This window comes from Triturus cristatus, chromosome 8 (assembly GCF_964204655.1).
Source record: "Triturus cristatus chromosome 8, aTriCri1.1, whole genome shotgun sequence".
NCBI classification, from domain to species: domain Eukaryota; kingdom Metazoa; phylum Chordata; class Amphibia; order Caudata; family Salamandridae; genus Triturus; species Triturus cristatus.
This window is the reverse complement of record NC_140591.1, coordinates 343,988,514-344,015,775: the sequence shown is the minus strand read 5'-3', so window position 1 is coordinate 344,015,775 and position 27,262 is coordinate 343,988,514. Positions and strand designations below refer to the sequence as shown.

Sequence of the window (27,262 nt, the reverse complement as noted above, 5' to 3'; positions counted from 1 at the left end):
TTTAAGTAATCACTCTGTACCTTCGAGCACACCATGCATTAGACACAAGCATACATTCGGTTACACACACTTTCTGAAGAGCAAAGTATGCGCATTGACTATGCTTCACGCAATAGTCCTAACGTTATTCAACGCTTTCAAGCAAGCCCATTTCCTCATTAAACAGAACCAAAAACTTTCACATTCTAAAATAAGAGCATTATGTGTCCTTTTATCAAAGAGAAATGTATGCCTTTTATGATCCTAGGATCACATGACACCCGGTGGTATTAGCTAGCCTCAATCATGCTAGACATCACTTAAGATGCGCTACTTCTGAACGCAATAATTAAATAATAACAGAGTATTTGGTGCCCCAATACTTAAAATGACCATAAGAATACATCTTTGGGCTACATTTAAGCGCATTAAATGAAACGAACCATGTTGGAATATTTGGTGTCCCTATCATTACAAATTAGGCTGACCAAGCTAATCCAGTCAAGCCCAGTATAAGGTCATGAACATCTATTGCCTAACATGCGAGAGTCTAATCAATACTTTCTTGTGCAGAAACCATCAACCAATGACAGGATGATAAAGAATTGCCATTTTCTTATTTGCTTATTTTAAATTTCATGACATGTTCAAGTTTAACAATATATTCATTATCATTATACAGTTTGAATATTTTTTTTAATAATATTAAAAAATGTCCTCTTTGTTTCTTTCCCCGCTTACTTTAGGTACTTTTGACCTTCTGATTAGAGATATCGTCTCTGAACAACACTTGGAATTGGACAATACCCATCTCCACTACTACTCTTAGGTCCTGACGAAAGCCCTGTGGGCACACAAAGGGGCTGAAACATGTTGACTATCTATCTGGACTAACAAGTGCTTTGGACTCATTGAACGTCCTACTATGCACAACACTGTTTTTATCTTTTCCCATGCTCCAAACTGAATAAAGTTACAGTTTAGGCAGCATGAGGACTCTCCTGTTTAAATAACACTCACTCCACACGAGCACCCTCACTTTTTCTTGATTTCTGATCACTACTGAAATAACGAGTGGTTGCCTCCATGTGGAGGGAGCATGAAAGAAACCCAATGATGATGCTGTCACGTATCTAACTAAGGCGGAGAATCAAGATATACCGCCTGTCGACCTGTCTACGTGAATTAGGGTTTTTTAAGCAATGATGGATAGAAACTGAACCCTGGTAGCAGGTACAAGTGATCCATTCCCCACTAAAGACATACTTTAACTTCATGCACTATTACAGCAAAAAAGCAGGTACACAAATGATCAAGAGGTAAAATAAAATGGAGAGTAGGGGGATTTATTTGCTGTAAAGGTAGCCTTTGCAACTCCCTTCACAGCCCCTTCACGACAAAAAAGGATTACCGAGTGGGCACCATGTTTATAACGCCTGCTAAGTATGTGAATATATTTGTTTTGAGTAATTTTTTTACAAAGCAGGAGTCTATTTACTTAAACAAAAATCAATGGCCCCAGTGTGCGGGAATTTGTGCATGTGGGGGGGCAAGCTACATTTTCACTAGCAGTGTCTGCCATGCTTTGCACACAAATAAGCAACAGTCGCCTTTCCCTCAGTAGTATGGGGTCCAGCAGTCATGAGAAGGATGGATTAATTGATCAGGGATTACCATCGGTGCAGCCGCTGGAGGCCTCGTGGACGGTAATCGGTAGGTAAGGATGACCGCTGCACTGTGGCAATCCTCTGCTGCACCAAAGACTAATTGAGGCCCTCTGTCAGAAAACATTTGTTTGAGTGAGCAAAGTAGTGTCAATCAATGGTATTTCTAGAAGTGATTTTTAGGGAGTACACACAAGAGGCCACAGAGGAAAGTGGTGGGGCCATCTACAATGGGCACTCATGAAGATTGTGTGCACACATGTGATACACACACACACACACACACACAAAACACATACTCACACACACACAAAAGCATACACAGACTGTGGAATACACTTTACTGCGGTCTGTGGAAGAGGGAGTGATCTTCGAAAAGTCTCAGTCTCCTCCATTCTCCTTTTCACACCACTTTCTAGTTCAGCAAGCTCACAGCTAGACACTTCTGCCCTTTTTCTCCTGAAATCTTTCTGAAACGCTCCATCTGCATATCTCACACCTCACCTCTTTTCTCTCCAGCACCCTCTTTTTACTCTCTCCTGCACATCCTTCCTTACATCTCCTTCCCCACACCTCCCCCCACACAATGCACCCGCTGACATGTAAAAAACACCTTTCTTTATATTTCCCTGTGGCAATATTTCAAAAGGCGTATACCTCCTTTATACACTTTATCACAGAATCACATTACAGCTGGCACACATGATCATGCGCTTTGCAGAGAGAGTAAGGTTTGGAGGGACATGTAGTCTGAACCCCTTTCTGAGCCACTGAGAGTCTCTGTGAGAAATCCACTCTCCTTTTGGCCTGAACTTCACAGCTCTTAATTGTTGCCCGTTATAAACATACCCGCCCACAACCTGAACCTACACAGATATATAGAGGCAGCTCTTTTCATGGTCCGCACTATATATGAGAAATATGTTGCATAAAAAAAAAAAACACAACATACTGGAAAAAATCACATACTATTAGAGAATTCAAGAGTTAGTAAAACATGAAATGTGAACAAGAACAACATTGTTGTTCACAAGCTGACTATCCAGTGCTTGTTTTTGCTGGCTGCAGCTGTCACCTGATAGTGGGACACAGGGGATTCAGGACAATTACAGATGGGGCAACAGCCCCCCGATCCCCTCCCCCTCACAGTGACGCCACTAGTGTAACTGGTCAATTGTTTCACTGCTGGTGTTCTCCACTTAAACTGTAAATGACCTGGTGCCCCCTGTTCTTGTTTGTATAATGTACCATTTGCTTTTGAACAGTTATGTTCGACTAAGAAAAATACAAGCTGTACAGCATCCTGAATAATTCCATAAAAGATGCCATGAGCCTCCCTGGAAGAACAAGAAGTGTTGGAAAGATATGAGTCAGGGAGTCAATTCAAAAGACCCATAGATTTTGATGAACAAAGGATTCATGACCATAGCAGAATTGGGAAAATCAACTAAAATACTTTTTGGAATGAAAAATAGAAGTCCAGTACCCCCTTTGATTTATATTACAGAAAATGGTATCTATCAAAAAGGGGAAACATTATTTAACCTGCATGGGTTAACAACGCATGCCACTACCCCGCATTTTTTACACCACAAAATCTTTTACAACGCAGGGCTTTACACCGCAAACTATTACAACGCATTCCCCAAAGTAAGGCCCCTGTGGAGTTAGAATAGTCAATTGTGTTGTAGTGGGGAATGCGTTGTGATGGATTGTGTTGTAAAGCTCTGTGTTGTAAAAGATTTTGCGGTGTAAAAACTGCGGAGTAATGGCACGCAGAATAACAGTGTGCGGGGAGAAGTGTCCTATTCAACAAAAAGCCATTGTTTTATGGTGGGTTTAGAATTTAGTGCTTATCTTCTTCATTTTTCGAGCCCCCCCAATAGATATTTTCTTGTTTCATGTCTATATTGATTTTCAAATATACTGGTTCTAAATAGGGGACACATCAACCACTGCTGTAGAAAACTACTGGTAGTCTTCTAGCACTGAGTTAGGTGAGATGTGAAGCAATCTTGTCAGAGTGCTTTGGAGCACCTGCCAATAGACTCATGACACAACTAGCCCGTGCAGGAAAACATGATGGTATGAGAACCAATGAATCCAGAGAGAGGGAATATAGGGTTACGGCTACTTGGACCTTTAACAATACTTTATTGAAAAGATGACTGTACTTTTGTGATGTTGTAAATAAACAACTATATTCTTTAAAGAAATAGTTGTGGTTGGCCAATAACTATTATTGAGCGTCATTAGTTTGTGGTAAACAATTTCTGAGTTCCAAAACCTGATCACCTCTAAAGTAAGCCTGGATTCTTTACCCACTTTAGTCCTTGGATATTCAAAATCCAACCAGGAGTATTTAGCAACCAATGATGAGCTGAGTGCCATTAAGACTCAGGAATGCCAAGGGTAAATGACAGTTACCAGCCTACTGCCCGATAACCACTGGCTGCGCCATGTTTTTGAGAAGAAACCTGACACTACGACTATCAATTGACACTCATTTCCACTTTACACATGCACAGACTGGAGATCATCTCTACACACAAGCCTTCACATTTTTTCCTAATTTTTCTTGATTATTTCATTTTCAATAAAGGCACAAATGCATTAAGGAGTGTTAAATGCTTTTGACATTCAGGCTCTTAGGCCCAGAGTTACTAAGATTTTGCATTGAGTTGCATCACTTTTTTGGCACAGCCCGACGCAAACTCTGTTTAGGGATTTACACAGCCATGCAAATTCTGATTTGCGCGGCTTTGAAAAAAAAGGAATGCAACAGAGCGCACAGCACTGCCTTGCGTAATGTTGTATCAGGTATACATTACATGGGTGGTGCATAAGCATTCGGTGCATCCACCCATGTATTTTAATATAAACCGATATTTAGAAAGACGTGCATACATGGGTTTGTACCTTTATTTCCTCTCGCTTTTTGTATTTGCATGATACTGCATTCTGCAGCAGACATGTAATAAGGAAATAGCTTTAAAGTATAGTTTTTGTTCATGAGGGGTCCCCTTCCAGCACATAAGCATTCTGCCCACAACACGGGTACACTTCTGATATGATGCATTGGAACTACACAGCCACAAGGGGGCCAGCTCTAGGAGAGAGCAGAACAGTGCCATATCTTTGCAAATCTGACACAGTTCTGTTCTCTCCCTTTCTTGCAATGCAGCGCAGAAACTTTACTTGCTGTGAGCATTGGTGTCAAATGTTAGTAAATATCAGGGGTGGCTCCTCCGCAATGGCAGAGGAGCGTCGTCCCACTGGCTCAGAGGCAGCGGAAAAATAAATAAAAAGATATTTCATTATCATTTTATTTTTAAGCAGCTGGCTCAGCCAGCGTGTGCAGGGAGGGGTGGTGCCGAGGCATGGGAGGGGGGAGGTGGAGTGCTATGTGCACTCCCTAAGTGCTCATGTGTGTTTGTCAGGCCGTCTCAGGCCGACCAAAACACACATGCGCACTTAGGTTTCTCTAACCAGGCTGTATTGAACAGCTGGGTTAGAGAAACCCCACAGACTCCCTGAGCGGAGCGTCTTTCTAGCCTGCTCAGGCCAATCCACCCGGGGATTGGACAGGGAGTCTGTGACGTAGTCATAGTGTCTGCTGAGACAAGGAACACCCAGCACCGAGGCGCGACGTGGGAGGCGGCCGGCAGCAGGTAAGTTTCACTATATAAAAAAAGTATTATTATGGTCACTTATCCCGCCTCCCCCGCACACTGTCCCACGCTCCCCCGCACACATATCCCCCCACCCCACCACTTTTTGTACGTGGCAGCCACCACTGGTAAATATGCCCTCCATCGTGATCTTAATCTGAAGATCACACATATAAAGTAACATGGGCAAGCCATACAACTGAAATAAACTGTTGAAATCTACATACTCCGTAGCCATCCTACAATGCTGTACCTTGCCCCAAAACAAATGGATATGTAACGGCGAGGAAATTAGATTTGTGGTTTACAGCAAATTGAGTAAAAACAATTCAATGTGTCAAATTAATTAGAACATCATTTGGGTATATGCAGTGGCGTAGCTAGAGCTTCTGGCTCCCAGGGCTATCCCTCAGATTGGCGCCCATGGCAGGTGGGAGGGGTACGTATTTGCTCTGGAATTTGTTTGCCAACCTACAGGATGTATACTTTACTCAATCAAAATTGACTCCCGGCCTTATCTGTGATGGTAATGGGCCAACCGCATTTCTACCACAGAATCTTTGGTTTATTTCTATTACTTTCCTTTAATATATAACAAAATAGATTCAGATATCCTATGACCAATTTTTTGCTTTTATTCAACATGTCCTCTTTCAGGGACTAGCCCACGTTCCTTTATACCCTCACTATGATGGTGTTACTCTTTCTATGGGTTTCCCAAAAATGATTGCTTTATTCTTAAATCAGCTTTAATAATCTTCGACTTTTAGGTGTAAAGGATTTGCTCCCACGTTCAACCAATGAACGGGACCATCACCAGGACAGAAGTGAATTAGGACTCGTGTATGAAGGAAGGTATAATACTTTCTTATATGACTAAACGCCCATTAATATCTTGGGAATGGGGAAGAGGAACACTGTTCTCTTCAAACCATGCAGAGTCAAGAAATGACAGGAGCAAACTGCTGCAACTAAAGATACCAACCAAACCTATTCTTGATTTCGCTGCTGCTGAAACTAGAGGCACTTGGTCTGAGGTAGTTGGGAATGGAGCCCTGTGAAAAGAACTCTTCTGGGGTTATGTTCAGGGGCAGTTCTAAACCCCAAAATAAGGAGGCTCACCGCTCACCAAAGATCCTTTCCTACCCTTATGACAACCGTTTTTAGCTCTTACCTCAGGCTCTTGTCGGTCGTGTGTAGAGTCCACAGTGATGGCAGGGCCCCTACCGTAGGGGTTGTTCTGCTGCAAATCGCCCAGCACTCCCATAGCTGCCAAGGTTTCAGATTGCTAATTGTGACATTTTCAGAATTTCAGAGTAATTATGAGTGACATTTCAACTATGAGCGACACTATCTCCGGCACCACTGACCAGAGTCACCCCACTGTCACCGGCGAGTTAAGTGCGACTTCAACTATGTTGCGCGGCTCAGGGCTCCTGAAAAGTACTGTGCACTAGTAATGGACAACAAAGTAAGTTCTAATAAAATGTGCATCTGTCTACTGATGTGAACTCATCAGCTGAGCTGAAGCCATTCTGCCAGTCTCTACAGCTTGTATTTATAACCCTGCACCCTTTAAAAGGGGCCTACCCTATCGAAAGATTACTTGAATGCACTGACACATAGAAAGTGTGGGGTGTGATGTGATCTCTGATAACCAAAGTTTAGTAAAATGTGAAGCAAGGGACTAGGCGGTCAGGTTTTCTTTCAGCCAGTTCCAAACCCTACAAAGGCTGTGATGTTGACTTTTGTTCAGTGCAGTTTTTACAGTTGTGCACAATTGGTGTCATTCTTTTGAATCATAAACACACTATAGTACCACCAGAATTTTCGGGGCCATTGCTCTCAACCTGTCAAAGTTGTGAGCCCCCTGACAATGAAATCGCAGGCCAACTCAAAATTAAGATTAAATGTTTCTTCCAGCGCAATGAACTTTTAGGACCTTGAAATTGTTTTAGTGGAGCCAGCCAGGCCCTCACATGAAGGTCATGTGATTGCAGACCCACACAGACAAACGGGCGCAGGTGCAGGGTATCGCGGTTCACTCAGGGCACAGAGACAACTTCACTCCATCCAGAAAAGTACCTGCATTCAAAAGAGCACTGTGTAGTTGAATTGACTGCCAGCCACCGTCACCGTGGCTGCTACGACTCCTAACGCTGCGGCTGCATGATTCTTTGTCGCTCAACCCTGAGCAAACACAATCTCAGGTGCGGCCGGTGGGGGGTCAGGTCCGGATATGGATACCGTGCCAGCAGCTCTCTGCCATATTCCCGGGGCAGAATATAAAAACATTAGAATGCTTCCCCGACCCCGCTCGTATCTCAGGAGGCAGTGGTTGAACTAAATTAAAGAGTGCCTGGCTCGACTCACAATGTAGTCACTAGTGACGTTCTAGCCACATGGTTTTGGGTGCCTAACGCACTGATCACACCACAGCAGGCCTGTCACAGAGAGCCATCCAATGCTGCTCTGCTGAGTGACGCTGTTGACCAGTGTGAACTTCTGTTACAGGGCACAGGCAGCATAGCTGGCAAGGTTTCAGATTGCTTATGTGTGACATTTTCATAATGTCAGTGTACTTTTGAGTGACATTCAATGACTGTGAGTGACACTTTCTCGTGAACAAAACCAAGCAATGAATGGAAGGGATTATTTACTGCAGAAATTCAGTTTGCGTCTGTTAGCTTTGCTGAAATTGAAACAGAGCAGCACATCTCAGAAACCTGTATGCATCTATCTGCTCCTCAAGGCTTCCCAGTCAGCCCCACTATTCCTGCTTGATGACGCAAGCCAGGGGGAATCATTCTTTAAACATACATCCACTGTAAGACGGTAAAGGGAGCCCTACCACGTTTATAGCGTAAGTGAAACAACTTCTATCGTGTAGCGAGAAGAGTTTCACAAATAACCCACCAAAATTGTTGCGGTGAGTGTTTCTCCATCTTTGGCCCAACCACTGCTAGTGAAACGTCCTATTTTGACATCAAAACTATTACAAATTGTCTTTAAACTTATGAATAGTTTGATCCCTCTGCACTTTAGTAAGAGAACACCAAATCATGTAGAATTGCTACTGGTTGTTTACTGCAGAGTTGCCATTTTGAACCATTAAGAGATTTGGGAACTTTCAAAAGAAGGATTTAGGGTCTCTCCGAGCACTAATTTGTGTACATAGATCTCCGAATGACAATCACCCCATTTTATTTACATATGGTGTTTAAATACAGAAAGCAGTCTATTCTATTGTGTCATAATGCATCTACGTTGTAAAAAAATAAACAAATAAAAACCTAAGGGCAAACTAGGTAGGTTTACGTTCAAAGTCTTAAACGCCATTTTATTTCACATTTATACTTGAATGTGTATGTACAAGAACACTTCAGAGAGGAGGTGCTACAGCGGTTTCTGAGCTGTGGTGTGCTTAACCTTGCAATCTCTCAAGCCTGTGTACAGAAAATACATTTTCGTGCCTCCCAGGCAATTAACACTTCTTTGTTTCGAAAGCTCTGCTTGTGTTTTCCACGCAGTGTTTCTGTCGGCCGAATCCCTCTCCTTCCACTGAACAGGGTAAGGGCAGGCCACAGAAAACCCTTCCCTCATTCAATCCACATAGAAACAGCAGCCTTTAGGATCTGGAAGTAAGGCCGCTATCCTGCGTTGCTCATTATTTCTATTGTTTCTATCCCAAAGCAGCACACATTTGAGTCAGTAAGTTAACACATCACACTGCATGCACTTATGTCTTTGCATCGCCAACACTGCACACTTGCTGGTAGCTGCAGCCCGCAACTCGGACTCAGGGCAGCCCGGCATGATTGAATCTGATGGCTGTTGGTGTGATCTGGGCTGGCTGTAGCTGAGGAAGCACTCCCAGCGACCAGGTTCACTCCGCTGCCGGTGTGGGGTTGTCGACTCTGATCAGGTGGTGGACTTCATGATTAAATTCCTTAACAGTGCGAGCAGTGCCAGCCAAAGCTTTCCCAAGACTGCGCCTCGGGTGGCAGGAGGACGTGCCTATAAAGACCTCACTAAATTGTAAGAGAAATGCCGAGGTGCGCCGTGTACTGGGTGAGAGTTAGATTGTAGTAGCAGCAATTGAGACAGCTCCCAAACCTGCCCTGGTACTCAGCAAAATGCACCAATACCACTTAACACAGCCAATGAAATAGCCAATAAATTATACACATTTCAGGGGGCACTGTCACGCACACTTACTTTGCGAGGCTCATTTGCAGCAATTCAGTTCCAGGCTGGGCCGCCTCGTGGCAGCAACAACTCCTGCTGCAACTCAAGCGTGCCGCGGCCTGCCGTCCGGCGCAGTCTTTTCAGTCTCCCCAGACTCAATTCCACTCCCCAATGAGAGCGTGTAGCGGTGGCGCGCGTCCGTGCTGCATTTTCAGCGTGGCGTGGGGGCTGGCCAAAAATGATGCCCAGGGCCGTCATTGGTAGTGCTTATGCGCGCTACAAGATTGACGGCCCTGGGACCCACTGGAACACTGACACTACTGTCCCCAAATAAATTATAAAGACCGCCGCCACGGGCTACCAGTGCAGGAAGGCCGCCGCCCCCAAAATAGTGCCGCCCCCGCCGCCGTCCTCCCCTAGCTACACCAGTGGGTATATGTCGCTACCCAAAAAAACTCAATTTCGTACATGAATTTATATACAAACTGTTCAATGCATTTTGCATCATATGAAACACTAATATACTGTTCAAGAATTGACAGCAGAACTTTGCATATCCAAAGTCTGATTGCAAAACATCATCTTACCAGCTCCTTCTGCTGGGCAGTACAAGTTTGCATAAGCTCCATACTTTAAGTCCAACTCTGCCAAATTAGGGATGTGGGGTGGTATTTGGTAGTTTACCCGAAACTCTGTATTTAAAGTGTGAGGGATTTCCTTTTTCCAGTCAGCGAGTGATGAAAATGCATGTTTAACTTGAAATCCTGTAACATTAAAAGACAATTTCCCCATAAATATTTTCTCGTTAGTTATAGACTGTCACATTTTAATACAGAACTTACACGGTCTTGAATGCTAACGTATCTTTCAATGTTTTTTTCTCAAAATGATGCTCAAATTTGTTTTATTAATAACTAGTAACCCATGCTTTGTGAGGAAAATGTTACTTACTTTGTAAGCATCTGATCGTAAAGTGAAGTGCTGTAGATTCACATGCTCTGTATAGTTCTGCCATTTTCCTTTTGGAGCACGTGTTGCTGTAGATTCACATGCTCTGCATAGTATCTGGACATGTCCTAAATAAAGTGCTTAAGACTGTCTAGTGAACCAATGCCTGCAGCTTTTTTTTGTGTAGAGTGAGCTACGGGGGGAAAGGGGTTGGATGGCTTTGTGATAGCAAGTTTGGGTGGGCTTGACTATCAATCTTGCAATGCCAGTTTTGGAAATAGGTGGGCCCTTGTGGGGTTTGTCAAAGACTATGAACAGTGAGTCAGCTTTGCAGTAGGGCTTGGTCAATCAGTGTAGCACATGAGAGCCCATATGACATCTAGGTGAAGAGCTCTCATTGCTACTGATCGAGGAAAGAAGATTGAAAGCTGTATGGTTTGGTTGAGGTGAAAGGTTGAATTTGACTTTGTGGCTCCAAAGGAAACCTGGAGAACATGTTGAGTTGAGAACCTGAGTTTCGTTGGTACACGCCCAAACTCAATGGTGGGAAAAAAGAATGTAACATGGAGTTTGGGGCCCATGTCTATTGCCATCTAATGGTGGAGTCACAGTGCATCCTGGGACTCGAAAGTCTTTCATCAAAGAAAAACAACTTGAAAACATTGAGTAAACAAAAACTTTTCTGTTGCAGCACAATATCAGGAAATGCTCTCCTTTTTTCAACCTTACATTCATCACAGAAACATATTTTAAGGATTTAAAAATATGTTTTTTATTCAGTTCAATCCGAAGATGATTTTGACCAAATTGCTGCTTTCCTAGTTGCTTTCTGTTTATAGTGGAAACTATGTACCCGATGTAGTAAAGTTTTGCGAGTCACAAACCACCCCTGACTTGTTTGCAAACGCAAGGTGGTGCAAAGTATAAAAGGGCTCGAAAGATCTGCTGAAAAATCTGCAGAGCAAAGCAAATAATTCTGAATTGCAAATTTTGTTACCCGATTTAGAGGTTTGTTAAAAACACATTTCTAAGTGTGAATTCCAATTGTGATGTACTAAAAATGTGCAAATTGCGAATGGTCACAAACAGAAGTTTTGCACTTGACAAAACATGCTAAACCCCACCAAGTGCAAGCAGGTGATAACCAAGTGCAAGTTATAAACGTTTCTACATCACTTCGAAATGGCTGCCCTATATGTGATGAGAAGGAAGGTGAGGCCATTGGCACTGCAGTAGAGGAGAAGGAGAAGCTAGCAGGAAAGTCTAAGGACAAGAAAAGAATACTTGATCAGACGCAGAGGAGAGACATATATCGAGTACAGGCTCTGCAGACAGGTGAGACAGACGTTTTAAGGCATGTGCAAATTGGGCTCTGACCCAGCGCCTTAGCCTTTCAGGGGGCCCCCTGACAGAGCCAGCTCTGTTCTGTAGAGTCTTGCCCTTAAATGATTCTTAAACAGATTGTTTTAAATACCTTTTACCTTTCATTTATTTTTAATGTGGGTGATGTGTGAGAGTCCATTACAGACAATTTGCAGAGAAATGTTCTGTTAATGTTTCACGTAACAGCCCAAAAAAGTTTCTTTTAGATCAAAACAGGACATCACATGTGAGAAATGGGCGGGTGTTACAAAGATTATTTACAGTAATATTAGCACGCTGCTGCTGTGTTACAATATTGAAACACATACCACTGGCCCTAAATAATAGATGTAAGCACACTTAGGGGCATATTCTCAAGGATCTATCACTGAGTTATCTGCACTTTAGCACAGCCAAAGTCGCGATATATTTATCGCACCATTCACAAGCTGGTGCTAACAGCCCATATCACCAGTTTCCCCGCGATAGCAGCAGCAAAAAACATTGCCACAGATGACCCCGGCAATTATCGCTAACGAGATGCAGAGTAGGCGTTCCCGTGCAAAAAGCCACGACAACACCACTCCGCAACATTCTCAACGACCAGCCAGATCAGCGATAAGAACAAAAACATACGATGAGGCGCGTTAGCTGCAGGAAATTAAAGTCAGACGTCAACCGACACCAGACAAGGGAGCACAGCCCAGAGCCACACATGAAGAACAGATGCCATGGAGCTACTCAGCACACAAAGACAGTGGACCCTCAAAAAACGCACCAATCTCACAGACCCAACACCAGAGAATGTCATTGCCCACTACAGGCCCAAAAGGACAACCATCCTCCGCATCCTGACCATCATTGCCCACAGGCCGACGGCACTAACACAGCGGACAACCAACATCCTACCTCAGACAAAGCTGCTGGTTGTGCTGCACCTGTTGGCCTCTGGTACCTCCCCATCAACTGCCAGGAGAGTCGGAGGAGTCTCACAGCCAGCCCCATCCAACTTCATCACAACTGTCCTGGATGCCATCATCAGCTTGGTACCCCAGTACCTATACCCCCCATCCCCACTGCGCAGGAACAGCTGTTGACCAAGCAAGGCGTCTACGCCACAGCAAGTTTCCCGCATGTGTCAGAGGGCAATTGACTTCACACATGTCCTACCTGTGCCCCCTGGTGACACTGCACACAATTACCTCAACGGAAAGCACACACATTCGATCAATGTGCAGGCAATAGTGAACCACCGGGGAATCACCACCAACGTCGTCGCCAACTACCCAGGCAGTGTGCATGATTCTCCTTCTACCGACAGTCCATCATCAACCAGCGCTACCAGGATGGCACCCATGGAAATGCTCTGCCGGTTGATAAGTACCAAATCAACACACAACACACCTCAACTCCACAATCATGCAACTCACAACACTGGGAATGCACACGTTCCAAACTCACATACAACATGCCCAACAACATGCCATCCCACCATATATTACAGCACAACTTACTATGGCAGCCTGGGCCAGCCATGTACATGAGCCATCAATGGCATGGCACATCAGCCACACAATAGCAGATTGTGGGGAGAGGTGGGAACCAGGCATGTGCGAAGGAGGCAAGTGACCCAAGAATGAGAAGGTACACAATGCCAAGTGTGGCGTGGATGTGATGGCCAGACTGCAGTATGCAGACCACACACATATCCAGGTCAACATACACCGCTGGTGTATGGAGTGTAGTGGACAGTGGACGCAACCATGTCACCCCAGCCAGTGAGGAAGTTTGCGATAAATTAGCTTGTTACGTCCCCCCCTGTAAGCATGAGCAGAGTGGGCTGGTCCGGCGTGCGCCAGGCCAGCGTAGGGGTGTGAATAAAAAGCACGTAGCTCTGGGCGTGGTTCTCTTTCGGAATGCCCAATGTCTCTGCCAGGGCGGCGCCTCTCACCCCGCCACGAGGCCAACGCCGTCGTCGTGAGCGGAGTTGCCTGCGATCCTGTGCGCCTGCTGTACCCCTGGCCACTGGTTCCCGACCCGTCCTGCCCGCCCCTGCGCACCCAGGCCTCACTGCTCACCTGCCAACACCGGCATGTGTCAAAGAGGGCCCACCACGTGCCTATGCAACCTCCAAGCCCGAGGGCGCGACCTTAGCAGCCTGCTCAGACCATCACGGCCTCCTCTAGCAAGGCCCGCAGTCCTCCTTCCTCGTTGACGTACTCCACCGGCATACACAGCGGACAAGTAGGTCACACATTTGGAACTGAGTTTTGATCACACTATGGCAGAGTACATATTCATGGCTGATTTTATGTCACTACACTCTCTTCAATGTGGTGCCACCAAGTCTGTGTATAGCATTCCAACCACAAATGTCCGTGGGCCCTCGCTGACTACTGCCTTGATTTCATCATGCCAGAGTTCATATTATTACACACAAGGAGAGGTGTAAGAGGAAGACGCGTTTCAGTCAGGAGGAAAAAAGTATCATCTTTACGGAGGTGTTTGAGCACTACTAACAACTGCCCTGGTGTCACTAACTCTGTCCTTCGCAAGCCGACGACACGTGATTGTGGGCACCTGCTGACCGCTGCCTTCGGCCTACACTGTGGTCCAGCAGGCCTCACACCAATCCAATCCAGTCCGTACCAGGCAGGACACGTCATAATCGCTGACTGAACACCCGCTCAGCTCTGGTGCTTCTACCTCCGTCAACCACAAGTCACCCCCACATGCCATTTCAACGTCGTGTGTTAGAGTACCAGGAGGAGCTCGCTGAACAGCGGTTGGCTCGCGCTGACCGCTGCCTCGGGCTTACATTGTGGTTGAGTAGGTCACACTTTCAGAACTCAGTCTTGATACATTAATGGAAGACTTGATATCATTGCACAGGCCTCATCGCAGACTGCATCCCCTTTCAGCTCCGGTACCACTAACTCTGTTCCCCGACATCCATGGACACTTTCTGGTTGAACTTTGGTGGCAACTGAGTCTATGGACTTGGGGTTGTCTTCATCATCATGTCGGTGATACTGACTTGGTGGCAAAAACGAGGATGTGGCATTCCACTTTTCCATTTGCCGCTTCCGGCCAGCTTCTGCCCTCTGCATCATGCCCTGGAGGACACCTTCCACTGTTCCCCGCAACCCACCGCCACATTCACATCGGACATCGATGAGGACCCGCTCAGCTCATGTGTCCCCATCTCACTGCAACGCAAGTCACCGTCCCGTGGCGGTGTGCCTGTGCCGGCCGCAGAGTATCCGGGGCAACTGACTGTGCAGCTCAATTCAGGGACCCTGTCTGCTGAGATATTGGATGGCCTCTGAAACGATGGCCTTGGGTCATCAATGCCATGTGTATGTGGCCCTGCGCTGTCCGCTGCCTCCGGTCTCAACTGCAGTCCACCAGGGCTCACACATCAAATTGAGTCCGGACCGGCCCGGACGTCGCATCACCGCAGGAGGTATATGCCACCAGTGTGAGGACCAGCTCCAAACGCCATAAGCCAGAGTCGAAAGTGACTTACTGCCAGACTATCAGAGTTGATCACACCTGTCGTGGATGCCATCATCTACCTGATACCCTGCTCAGCACTACAGGTGCCACTAACTCAGTGTACCACAGCTCATGGACACTTCTGTTTGCTCATTGGGTGACCTCTGTACTTGCTCCGGCTACCACCATGATGCTCCGCAGTTGTCTCTGTAATGCTGGTGTTTTCTGTTTCCGTTTTAATAGTGTTCACTGTTGTAGTTGTTGCCAGCACTAACCACTCCTTGGGGGCTGGCAGACACTCACCCCACACACATCCAGCACAGGCGTCACTGTACATGTGACCCTGCCAATAAAGGGGCTGGGCGCACGGGCCCATAGCCAGTCCCACAAACTATCTGTGTGTGTCCGTGTGGTCATAATGTATGCATGGGGGCCCTGGGGCCTACAAAATTACATTGTGCTGTGTACAGCGGACGCAACCATGTCACCGCTGGCAGCGGGTATGACCTTGGACATGTAGCTTTGTCGTCACCCACTCAATACGTAAGAGGAGTGGACTGGGCCATCGTAAGTAGGTCCAGTGTGGGTGTGTGAATGATAATTCTGGGGCTCTGGGCGTGGTTCATTACAGGACATATGCAAATGCATGTGTCTCTGTTGCAGTGTGGGTCTCCTTTTTGGGGTGATGGGACTTCGACACCCACGTATGTGGTCCAGTTCAGCTTCCTTGAGCTCTGACCCCACCCGCACCTGTTCGGCCACCTCCTTTAGGCATTCTGATACCTGGCATTGGAATGCGATGTGTGCCTCAGTGGAGTGTTGGGAGCCAGTCGTGGTGGCGGGTGCTTCCTGCTGTGTGGTCTGTACAGGGGCTGAAGTCTCCTCTATGTAGCTTGACTGCCCTGCTCCTGGGGGTGGGTTGCCTAAGATGTCCATGAGCTGTTGTAGGGCGTCGGTGCCGGAGGTGTGGTGGTCCTCTCCGGCATCACTGATGAGTTGTCTGGTCTGCTATGCTGGAGGTGTTGTTTGTCCCTCTGCAATGTGAAGGGGAAATGCATGTTGACATTGTGTTGACATGTATGTTGGCGCATTGTTCTTGTTTACATGCAGACTGTATGACAAAGTACATTGTGACTGTTTGGGAGGTGCTGAAATTTGAGGCGGGACAGTGGACATTTGGGCTACATGACGGATGTGAGCTTGTACACGTACATTTCAATCTCACAGTTTCCTGCTATGTTATATGTGATTGGCATGTTTCTGCGCATGGGCGGACCCAGTTGTGTCCTCTGTCCTCTGTTCAGAAGTGTCAGTGTTTCACTTTGTACCACATTGTCATGGGATGTGCTGTGATTGCTATGTGTGTGTGCTGCAGTGTGCCACAGGGATCAAGGACATGATCCTGGGTCATTGTGGGTGTGCAGTGCTACACATCGTTGTGCGTGTGTGCCATTTTGCCCATCTCCCCAGTCCCTGGTCGTTGGTCACCCTGTTGATGTTGTGTCAGGTCCTATCGTCTACCGACTCCTTGCACCGTCTCCACACTGATGACTGTGGCCTCCGTTTGCTCAAGCTCCTCCTGTGGTGCAGGACTCCCACCTCCTGTCGCCGTTGCTGCCTTCCTGTTGGCAGCGGGTTTGTGCTTGGTTTGGCTTTTCACATCATGCCAGCGCCTCTTGGCCTCCTCCATTGTCCTCCTCAACACTCCTACTGCATTCACGTTTGTCAAATTGATGTTCAGTTGATGGTAGTGTTCTGTCACCTCCATAACGCTGATCTGGTTTTCTGGCGGACTGCACCCCGTCTTCCTCTTCTCCTTGCCCTTCTCCGACCCCGAGGTTCCTTGCTGGTGGTCTGTGGGGCTTGTGGGCTTCGCGTTGGCCTCTGCACTCGGTCCGGGTACATTCATGGTGCTACGCAGTAGTTTTTTTTCCCCCTTCTTTTTGGGTTGCTTTTATAGTGCATTTTCCCGTATGACGCGTGGGATTTTCATTACAACAAACAAATGATGGACGGAATGCTGACAATGCATACATTCTCCCCCAGTCAAGAGATCTGGGTTAAATCCATCGTTCTTTTGCCCACTACACCACCCCAGTTTAGACATGGCCATATGCAAATCAGTCTTGACCCTGTGCCTCATGGGAACAGTCCAGCCCGAACTGCCAAGCCATGTCTTCCCTGGACCGGAATCAAGCATCCTAGGACCGGTTTCTGGCTTTCAGCCGTCATCAGCCAGGATAGCTTGACTCCAGTGCCGTAGTGAGCATGGGTCCCACGTCTGGGAATACCCATCCCACTTAGGGCGAAAAGCGTTACAACAAACAAATGATGGACGGAATGCTGACAATGCATACATTCTCCCCCAGTCAAGAGATCTGGGTTAAATCCATCGTTCTTTTGCCCACTACACCACCCCAGTTTAGACATGGCCATATGCAAATCAGTCTTGACCCTGTGCCTCATGGGAACAGTCCAGCCCGAACTGCCAAGCCATGTCTTCCCTGGACCGGAATCAAGCATCCTAGGACCGGTTTCTGGCTATCAGCCGTCATCAGCCAGGATAGCTTGACTCCAGTGGCGTAGTGAGCACGGGTCCCACGTCTGGGAATACCCATCCCACTTAGGGCGAAAAGCGTTACAACAAACAAATGATGGACGGAATGCTGACAATGCATACATTCTCCCCCAGTCAAGAGATCTGGGTTAAATCCATCGTTCTTTTGCCCACTACACCACCCCAGTTTAGACATGGCCATATGCAAATCAGTCTTGACCCTGTGCCTCATGGGAACAGTCCAGCCCGAACTGCCAAGCCATGTCTTCCCTGGACCGGAATCAAGCATCCTAGGACCGGTTTCTGGCTATCAGCCGTCATCAGCCAGGATAGCTTGACTCCAGTGGCGTAGTGAGCACGGGTCCCACGTCTGGGAATACCCATCCCACTTAGGGCGAAAAGCGTTACAACAAACAAATGATGGACGGAATGCTGACAATGCATACATTCTCCCCCAGTCAAGAGATCTGGGTTAAATCCATCGTTCTTTTGCCCACTACACCACCCCAGTTTAGACATGGCCATATGCAAATCAGTCTTGACCCTGTGCCTCATGGGAACAGTCCAGCCCGAACTGCCAAGCCATGTCTTCCCTGGACCGGAATCAAGCATCCTAGGACCGGTTTCTGGCTATCAGCCGTCATCAGCCAGGATAGCTTGACTCCAGTGGCGTAGTGAGCACGGGTCCCACGTCTGGGAATACCCATCCCACTTAGGGCGAAAAGCGTTACAACAAACAAATGATGGACGGAATGCTGACAATGCATACATTCTCCCCCAGTCAAGAGATCTGGGTTAAATCCATCGTTCTTTTGCCCACTACACCACCCCAGTTTAGACATGGCCATATGCAAATCAGTCTTGACCCTGTGCCTCATGGGAACAGTCCAGCCCGAACTGCCAAGCCATGTCTTCCCTGGACCGGAATCAAGCATCCTAGGACCGGTTTCTGGCTTTCAGCCGTCATCAGCCAGGATAGCTTGACTCCAGTGCCGTAGTGAGCATGGGTCCCACGTCTGGGAATACCCATCCCACTTAGGGCGAAAAGCGTTACAACAAACAAACGATGGACGGAATGCTGACAATGCATACATTCTCCCCCAGTCAAGAGATCTGGGTTAAATCCATCGTTCTTTTGCCCACTACACCACCCCAGTTTAGACATGGCCATATGCAAATCAGTCTTGACCCTGTGCCTCATGGGAACAGTCCAGCCCGAACTGCCAAGCCATGTCTTCCCTGGACCGGAATCAAGCATCCTAGGACCGGTTTCTGGCTATCAGCCGTCATCAGCCAGGATAGCTTGACTCCAGTGGCGTAGTGAGCACGGGTCCCACGTCTGGGAATACCCATCCCACTTAGGGCGAAAAGCGTTACAACAAACAAATGATGGACGGAATGCTGACAATGCATACATTCTCCCCCAGTCAAGAGATCTGGGTTAAATCCATCGTTCTTTTGCCCACTACACCACCCCAGTTTAGACATGGCCATATGCAAATCAGTCTTGACCCTGTGCCTCATGGGAACAGTCCAGCCCGAACTGCCAAGCCATGTCTTCCCTGGACCGGAATCAAGCATCCTAGGACCGGTTTCTGGCTATCAGCCGTCATCAGCCAGGATAGCTTGACTCCAGTGGCGTAGTGAGCACGGGTCCCACGTCTGGGAATACCCATCCCACTTAGGGCGAAAAGCGTTACAACAAACAAATGATGGACGGAATGCTGACAATGCATACATTCTCCCCCAGTCAAGAGATCTGGGTTAAATCCATCGTTCTTTTGCCCACTACACCACCCCAGTTTAGACATGGCCATATGCAAATCAGTCTTGACCCTGTGCCTCATGGGAACAGTCCAGCCCGAACTGCCAAGCCATGTCTTCCCTGGACCGGAATCAAGCATCCTAGGACCGGTTTCTGGCTATCAGCCGTCATCAGCCAGGATAGCTTGACTCCAGTGGCTTAGTGAGCACGGGTCCCACGTCTGGGAATACCCATCCCACTTAGGGCGAAAAGCGTTACAACAAACAAATGATGGACGGAATGCTGACAATGCATACATTCTCCCCCAGTCAAGAGATCTGGGTTAAATCCATCGTTCTTTTGCCCATTACACCACCCCAGTTTAGACATGGCCATATGCAAATCAGTCTTAACCCTGTGCCTCATGGGAACAGTCCAGCCCGAACTGCCAAGCCATGTCTTCCCTGGACCGGAATCAAGCATCCTAGGACCGGTTTCTGGCTATCAGCCGTCATCAGCCAGGATAGCTTGACTCCAGTGGCGTAGTGAGCACGGGTCCCACGTCTGGGAATACCCATCCCACTTAGGGCGAAAAGCGTTACAACAAACAAATGATGGACGGAATGCTGACAATGCATACATTTTCCCCCAGTCAAGAGATCTGGGTTAAATCCATCGTTCTTTTGCCCACTACACCACCCCAGTTTAGACATGGCCATATGCAAATCAGTCTTGACCCTGTGCCTCATGGGAACAGTCCAGCCCGAACTGCCAAGCCATGTCTTCCCTGGACCGGAATCAAGCATCCTAGGACCGGTTTCTGGCTATCAGCCGTCATCAGCCAGGATAGCTTGACTCCAGTGGCGTAGTGAGCACGGGTCCCACGTCTGGGAATACCCATCCCACTTAGGGCGAAAAGCGTTACAACAAACAAATGATGGACGGAATGCTGACAATGCATACATTCTCCCCCAGTCAAGAGATCTGGGTTAAATCCATCGTTCTTTTGCATATGGCTGGGTTCAAACTGGAATGGCATGGTGAGCAAAAAAACGATGGATTTAGGCCCAGATCTCTGTACTGGGGTGAATGTATGACATTGTTCTGCATTCTGTCCATCAATTGTTGTTTTTGCATTTGTCACCCCGAGTGGGAAGGGTATGCTCAGACGTGAGTCCCTTGCTCTCCATGCCACTGGAATCAGGCTATCCTGGCTGACGAGGGCTGAAAGCCCGAAACCGGTACTAGGATGCTTGTTTCCAGTCCAGGGAGGACCTGGCTTGGCAGTTCGGGCTGGACTGTTCCCATGGGGCACAGGGTCAAGACTGATTTGCATATGGCTGGGTTCAAACTGGAATGGCATGGTGAGCAAAAAAACGATGGATTTAGGCCCAGATCTCTGTACTGGGGTGAATGTATGACATTGTTCTGCATTCTGTCCATCAATTGTTGTTTTTGCATTTGTCACCCCGAGTGGGAAGGGTATGCTCAGACGTGAGTCCCTTGCTCTCCATGCCACTGGAATCAGGCTATCCTGGCTGACGAGGGCTGAAAGCCCGAAACCGGTCCTAGGATGCTTGTTTCCAGTCCAGGGAGGACCTGGCTTGGCAGTTCGGGCTGGACTGTTCCCATGGGGCACAGGGTCAAGACTGATTTGCATATGGCTGGGTTCAAACTGGAATGGCATGGTGAGCAAAAAAACGATGGATTTAGGCCCAGATCTCTGTACTGGGGTGAATGTATGACATTGTTCTGCATTCTGTCCATCAATTGTTGTTTTTGCATTTGTCACCCCGAGTGGGAAGGGTATGCTCAGACGTGAGTCCCTTGCTCTCCATGCCACTGGAATCAGGCTATCCTGGCTGACGAGGGCTGAAAGCCCGAAACCGGTCCTAGGATGCTTGTTTCCAGTCCAGGGAGGACCTGGCTTGGCAGTTCGGGCTGGACTGTTCCCATGGGGCACAGGGTCAAGACTGATTTGCATATGGCTGGGTTCAAACTGGAATGGCATGGTGAGCAAAAAAACGATGGATTTAGGCCCAGATCTCTGTACTGGGGTGAATGTATGACATTGTTCTGCATTCTGTCCATCAATTGTTGTTTTTGCATTTGTCACCCCGAGTGGGAAGGGTATGCTCAGACGTGAGTCCCTTGCTCTCCATGCCACTGGAATCAGGCTATCCTGGCTGACGAGGGCTGAAAGCCCGAAACCGGTCCTAGGATGCTTGTTTCCAGTCCAGGGAGCACCTGGCTTGGCAGTTCGGGCTGGACTGTTCCCATGGGGCACAGGGTCAAGACTGATTTGCATATGGCTGGGTTCAAACTGGAATGGCATGGTGAGCAAAAAAAGGATGGATTTAGGCCCAGATCTCTGTACTGGGGTGAATGTATGACATTGTTCTGCATTCTGTCCATCAATTGTTGTTTTTGCATTTGTCACCCCGAGTGGGAAGGGTATGCTCAGACATGAGTCCCTTGCTCTCCATGCCACTGGAATCAGGCTATCCTGGCTGACGAGGGCTGAAAGCCCGAAACCGGTCCTAGGATGCTTGTTTCCAGTCCAGGGAGGACCTGGCTTGGCAGTTCGGGCTGGACTGTTCCCATGGGGCACAGGGTCAAGACTGATTTGCATATGGCTGGGTTCAAACTGGAATGGCATGGTGAGCAAAAAAACGATGGATTTAGGCCCAGATCTCTGTACTGGGGTGAATGAATGACATTGTTCTGAATTCTGTCCATCAATTGTTGTTTTTGCATTTGTCACCCCGAGTGGGAAGGGTATGCTCAGACGTGAGTCCCTTGCTCTCCATGCCACTGGAATCAGGCTATCCTGGCTGACGAGGGCTGAAAGCCCGAAACCGGTCCTAGGATGCTTGTTTCCAGTCCAGGGAGGACCTGGCTTAGAAGTTCGGGCTGGACTGTTCCCATGGGGCACAGGGTCAAGACTGATTTGCATATGGCTGGGTTCAAACTGGAATGGCATGGTGAGCAAAAAAACGATGGATTTAGGCCCAGATCTCTGTACTGGGGTGAATGTATGACATTGTTCTGCATTCTGTCCATCAATTGTTGTTTTTGCATTTGTCACCCCGAGTGGGAAGGGTATGCTCAGACGTGAGTCCCTTGCTCTCTATGCCACTGGAATCAGGCTATCCTGGCTGACGAGGGCTGAAAGCCCGAAACCGGTCCTAGGATGCTTGTTTCCAGTCCAGGGAGGACCTGGCTTGGCAGTTCGGGCTGGACTGTTCCCATGGGGCACAGGGTCAAGACTGATTTGCATATGGCTGGGTTCAAACTGGAATGGCATGGTGAGCAAAAAAACGATGGATTTAGGCCCAGATCTCTGTACTGGGGTGAATGTATGACATTGTTCTGCATTCTGTCCATCAATTGTTGTTTTTGCATTTGTCACCCCGAGTGGGAAGGGTATGCTCAGACGTGAGTCCCTTGCTCTCCATGCCACTGGAATCAGGCTATCCTGGCTGACGAGGGCTGAAAGCCCGAAACCGGTCCTAGGATGCTTGTTTCCAGTCCAGGGAGGACCTGGCTTGGCAGTTCGGGCTGGACTGTTCCCATGGGGCACAGGGTCAAGACTGATTTGCATATGGCTAGGTTCAAACTGGAATGGCATGGTGAGCAAAAAAACGATGGATTTAGGCCCAGATCTTTGTACTGGGGTGAATGTATGACATTGTTCTGCATTCTGTCCATCAATTGTTGTTTTTCATTTGTCACCCCGAGTGGGAAGGGTATGCTCAGACGTGAGTCCCTTGCTCTCCATGCCACTAGAATCAGGCTATCCTGGCTGACGAGGGCTGAAAGCCCGAAACCGGTCCTAGGATGCTTGTTTCCAGTCCAGGGAGGACCTGGCTTGGCAGTTCGGGCTGGACTGTTCCCATGGGGCACAGGGTCAAGACTGATTTGCATATGGCTGGGTTCAAACTGGAATGGCATGGTGAGCAAAAAAACGATGGATTTAGGCCCAGATCTCTGTACTGGGGTGAATGTATGACATTGTTCTGCATTCTGTCCATCAATTGTTGTTTTTGCATTTGTCACCCCGAGTGGGAAGGGTATGCTCAGACGTGAGTCCCTTGCTCTCCATGCCACTGGAATCAGGCTATCCTGGCTGACGAGGGCTGAAAGCCCGAAACCGGTCCTAGGATGCTTGTTTCCAGTCCAGGGAGGACCTGGCTTGGCAGTTCGGGCTGGACTGTTCCCATGGGGCACAGGGTCAAGACTGATTTGCATATGGCTGGGTTCAAACTGGAATGGCATGGTGAGCAAAAAAACGATGGATTTAGGCCCAGATCTCTGTACTGGGGTGAAAGAATGACATTGTTCTGCATTCTGTCCATCAATTGTTGTTTTTGCATTTGTCACCCCGAGTGGGAAGGGTATGCTCAGACGTGAGTCCCTTGCTCTCCATGCCACTGGAATCAGGCTATCCTGGCTGACGAGGGCTGAAAGCCCGAAACCGGTCCTAGGATGCTTGTTTCCAGTCCAGGGAGGACCTGGCTTGGAAGTTTGGGCTGGACTGTTCCCATGGGGCACAGGGTCAAGACTGATTTGCATATGGCTGGGTTCAAACTGGAATGGCATGGTGAGCAAAAAAACGATGGATTTAGGCCCAGATCTCTGTACTGGGGTGAATGTATGACATTGTTCTGCATTCTGTCCATCAATTGTTGTTTTTGCATTTGTCACCCCGAGTGGGAAGGGTATGCTCAGACGTGAGTCCCTTGCTCTCCATGCCACTGGAATCAGGCTATCCTGGCTGACGAGGGCTGAAAGCTCGAAACCGGTCCTAGGATGCTTGTTTTCAGTCCAGGGAGGACCTGGCTTGGCAGTTCGGGCTGGACTGTTCCCATGGGGCACAGGGTCAAGACTGATTTGCATATGGCTGGGTTCAAACTGGAATGGCATGGTGAGCAAAAAAACGATGGATTTAGGCCCAGATCTCTGTACTGGGGTGAATGTATGACATTGTTCTGCATTCTGTCCATCAATTGTTGTTTTTGCATTTGTCACCCCGAGTGGGACAGTTATGCTCAGACGTGAGTCCCTTGCTCTCCATGCCACTGGAATCAGGCTATCCTGGCTGACGAGGGCTGAAAGCCCGAAACCGGTCCTAGGATGCTTGTTTTCAGTCCAGGGAGGACCTGGCTTGGCAGTTCGGGCTGGACTGTTCCCATGGGGCACAGGGTCAAGACTGATTTGCATATGGCTGGGTTCAAACTGGAATGGCATGGTGAGCAAAAAAACGATGGATTTAGGCCCAGATCTCTGTACTGGGGTGAATGTATGACATTGTTCTGCATTCTGTCCATCAATTGTTGTTTTTGCATTTGTCACCCCGAGTGGGAAGGGTATGCTCAGACGTGAGTCCCTTGCTCTCCATGCCACTGGAATCAGGCTATCCTGGCTGACGAGGGCTGAAAGCCCGAAACCGGTCCTAGGATGCTTGTTTCCAGTCCAGGGAGGACCTGGCTTGGCAGTTCGGGCTGGACTGTTCCCATGGGGCACAGGGTCAAGACTGATTTGCATATGGCTGGGTTCAAACTGGAATGGCATGGTGAGCAAAAAAACGATGGATTTAGGCCCAGATCTCTGTACTGGGGTGAATGTATGACATTGTTCTGCATTCTGTCCATCAATTGTTGTTTTTGCATTTGTCACCCCGAGTGGGAAGGGTATGCTCAGACGTGAGTCCCTTGCTCTCCATGCCACTGGAATCAGGCTATCCTGGCTGACGAGGGCTGAAAGCCCGAAACCGGTCCTAGGATGCTTGTTTCCAGTCCAGGGAGGACCTGGCTTGGCAGTTCGGGCTGGACTGTTCCCATGGGGCACAGGGTCAAGACTGATTTGCATATGGCTGGGTTCAAACTGGAATGGCATGGTGAGCAAAAAAACGATGGATTTAGGCCCAGATCTCTGTACTGGGGTGAATGTATGACATTGTTCTGCATTCTGTCCATCAATTGTTGTTTTTGCGTGGGATTTGCAGGCCTGTCGCTGTTTTTGGCTGATTTTTGTATTGTGATTGGTGTCATCGCTACTATTTTCGTGTTTGGGTTTTGCGTTTTTGCGGAGTCGTGTTGATTTTAGCGCAGTCATTTGACGCGTTATCGTGGGACTATTGCATGGTGCCGCCGGCTTGGGAATACCACGTTGACACAGTTATTTTCCCGCTATAGACTGCGATGTGAAGGGTTGCGTTAAGCTACATTTGCGTTCTTGAGAATATCCTCCTAATAATTTGAACATGTGTGCATGTGCACTGTCAGTGATGTAGCCAAAGAGGGCATGAAAGAGCTGAAATTGGACCATAAATCCAAAGCTGTTCTGAACAGGGGCCCCCAAATACTTTTGGCGCGGGCCCCCAAAATCCTTAAGATGTCCCTGGTGAGACATGCCCTTTTTGATGAGCTTTGCCCAGTAATATGTAGAAATACCCTAAGAAATTAGGGTAGACCCACATATGCGCTTGTCCTATGTTCAGTGCATCTCCTGGCCTCAGGCAGTTTTCTGGGCATTGTAGCAACAGCAGGAGGTGTGTCGCTGAATGCCCTTCCAAGGTTTTTCATGAATTAATGGGAGCAGCGTTGACCAGGATTGGCACCAAAATTGTCTCTCCAAACACACTATAGGAATACAAGATAGTAAGCTTGATTTTTACAGAATTGCACATTTCCCCTATGTGATAGGATATGTGGATAGAACACATGAATTAAATTACCCTACCTCTGCGACCATATACCAGCACTAGAATCAAAAATATAGGCACTTCTTAAAAATACAAATAGTTTGCAATGCCAGGAACCCAATCACTCTGCAATCGTTTGGTCAAAGGAGCGTTACTTATGTCACGAATGTGCAATAGCCATGTACTTCATAATTCCAGTGATGAATCTTGCATTGCTCTTTTAGGTGACATTGGGTATGGTATATGTACCTGGCTACTCCCCAAACCTGAATGCAGTGCCATCCAGTGAAAAGTGCAACATTTGTCACAGGTGCCGCGTTCAGTAGTGGAATGTGTATATGCGCTCCTTTAGAGCAGGCTCCAATGTCTGCACAAAGTGTAGATGCACAGCAGAATTCTTCCAAAACCACATGCAAGATTGTTGCTTGTTGTGATGCGTTACACAACATTGTCAATTGAAAAAGCTTTTTTTTTTGTAAATCTTTTTTTTTTTTTATTAACATTGCTCAAGATCTTATACATGACATAGCATTGAACAAAAGGCTCGTAAACCAATAGTATGACGATACAGCATTGAGGATTGAGAGAGTTACCAAAGGGTCCCGCTACAACTGTCCCCCCGTCTCTCGAGGTTCGGTACTTGCACCATGGGCCCCACACCCTCTTCCATTTCTTCACACAACCTCTGGACTTGTAGACAGTTTCCTCCGCCCTCTGACACCAATCCAGATCCCTGAGCCACTGGTCCCATTGCGGGGGTGCGGCCACCCCCCAAGCGCTCGCAATATTTCGTTTTGCCACCCCAGCCGCTGTAGCCAGCCAAATCTCATGATACCTGGACCAGTCCGTTGCTCCCTTGATCAGCAGAAGCAGCCACCGGGGCTCCAAGGGGACCGGCGCCCCCACCACCTTCGCCATTGTGTTTGTCACCTTAGTCCAATATGG

General features: G+C 47.8%; 1 protein-coding gene across 1 annotated transcript in view; it reads right to left on the bottom strand.

The window, feature by feature from the left end:
• Positions 1-27,262, bottom strand: part of TEX26 (testis expressed 26) — a 171,295-nt gene that overhangs the window by 70,629 nt on the left and 73,404 nt on the right. Inside the window, exon 6 of the mRNA XM_085621664.1 lies at positions 10,090-10,266. Within this exon, the coding sequence (XP_085477790.1) occupies positions 10,090-10,266 (177 nt within the window). The remainder of the gene's footprint in view (positions 1-10,089; positions 10,267-27,262) is intronic.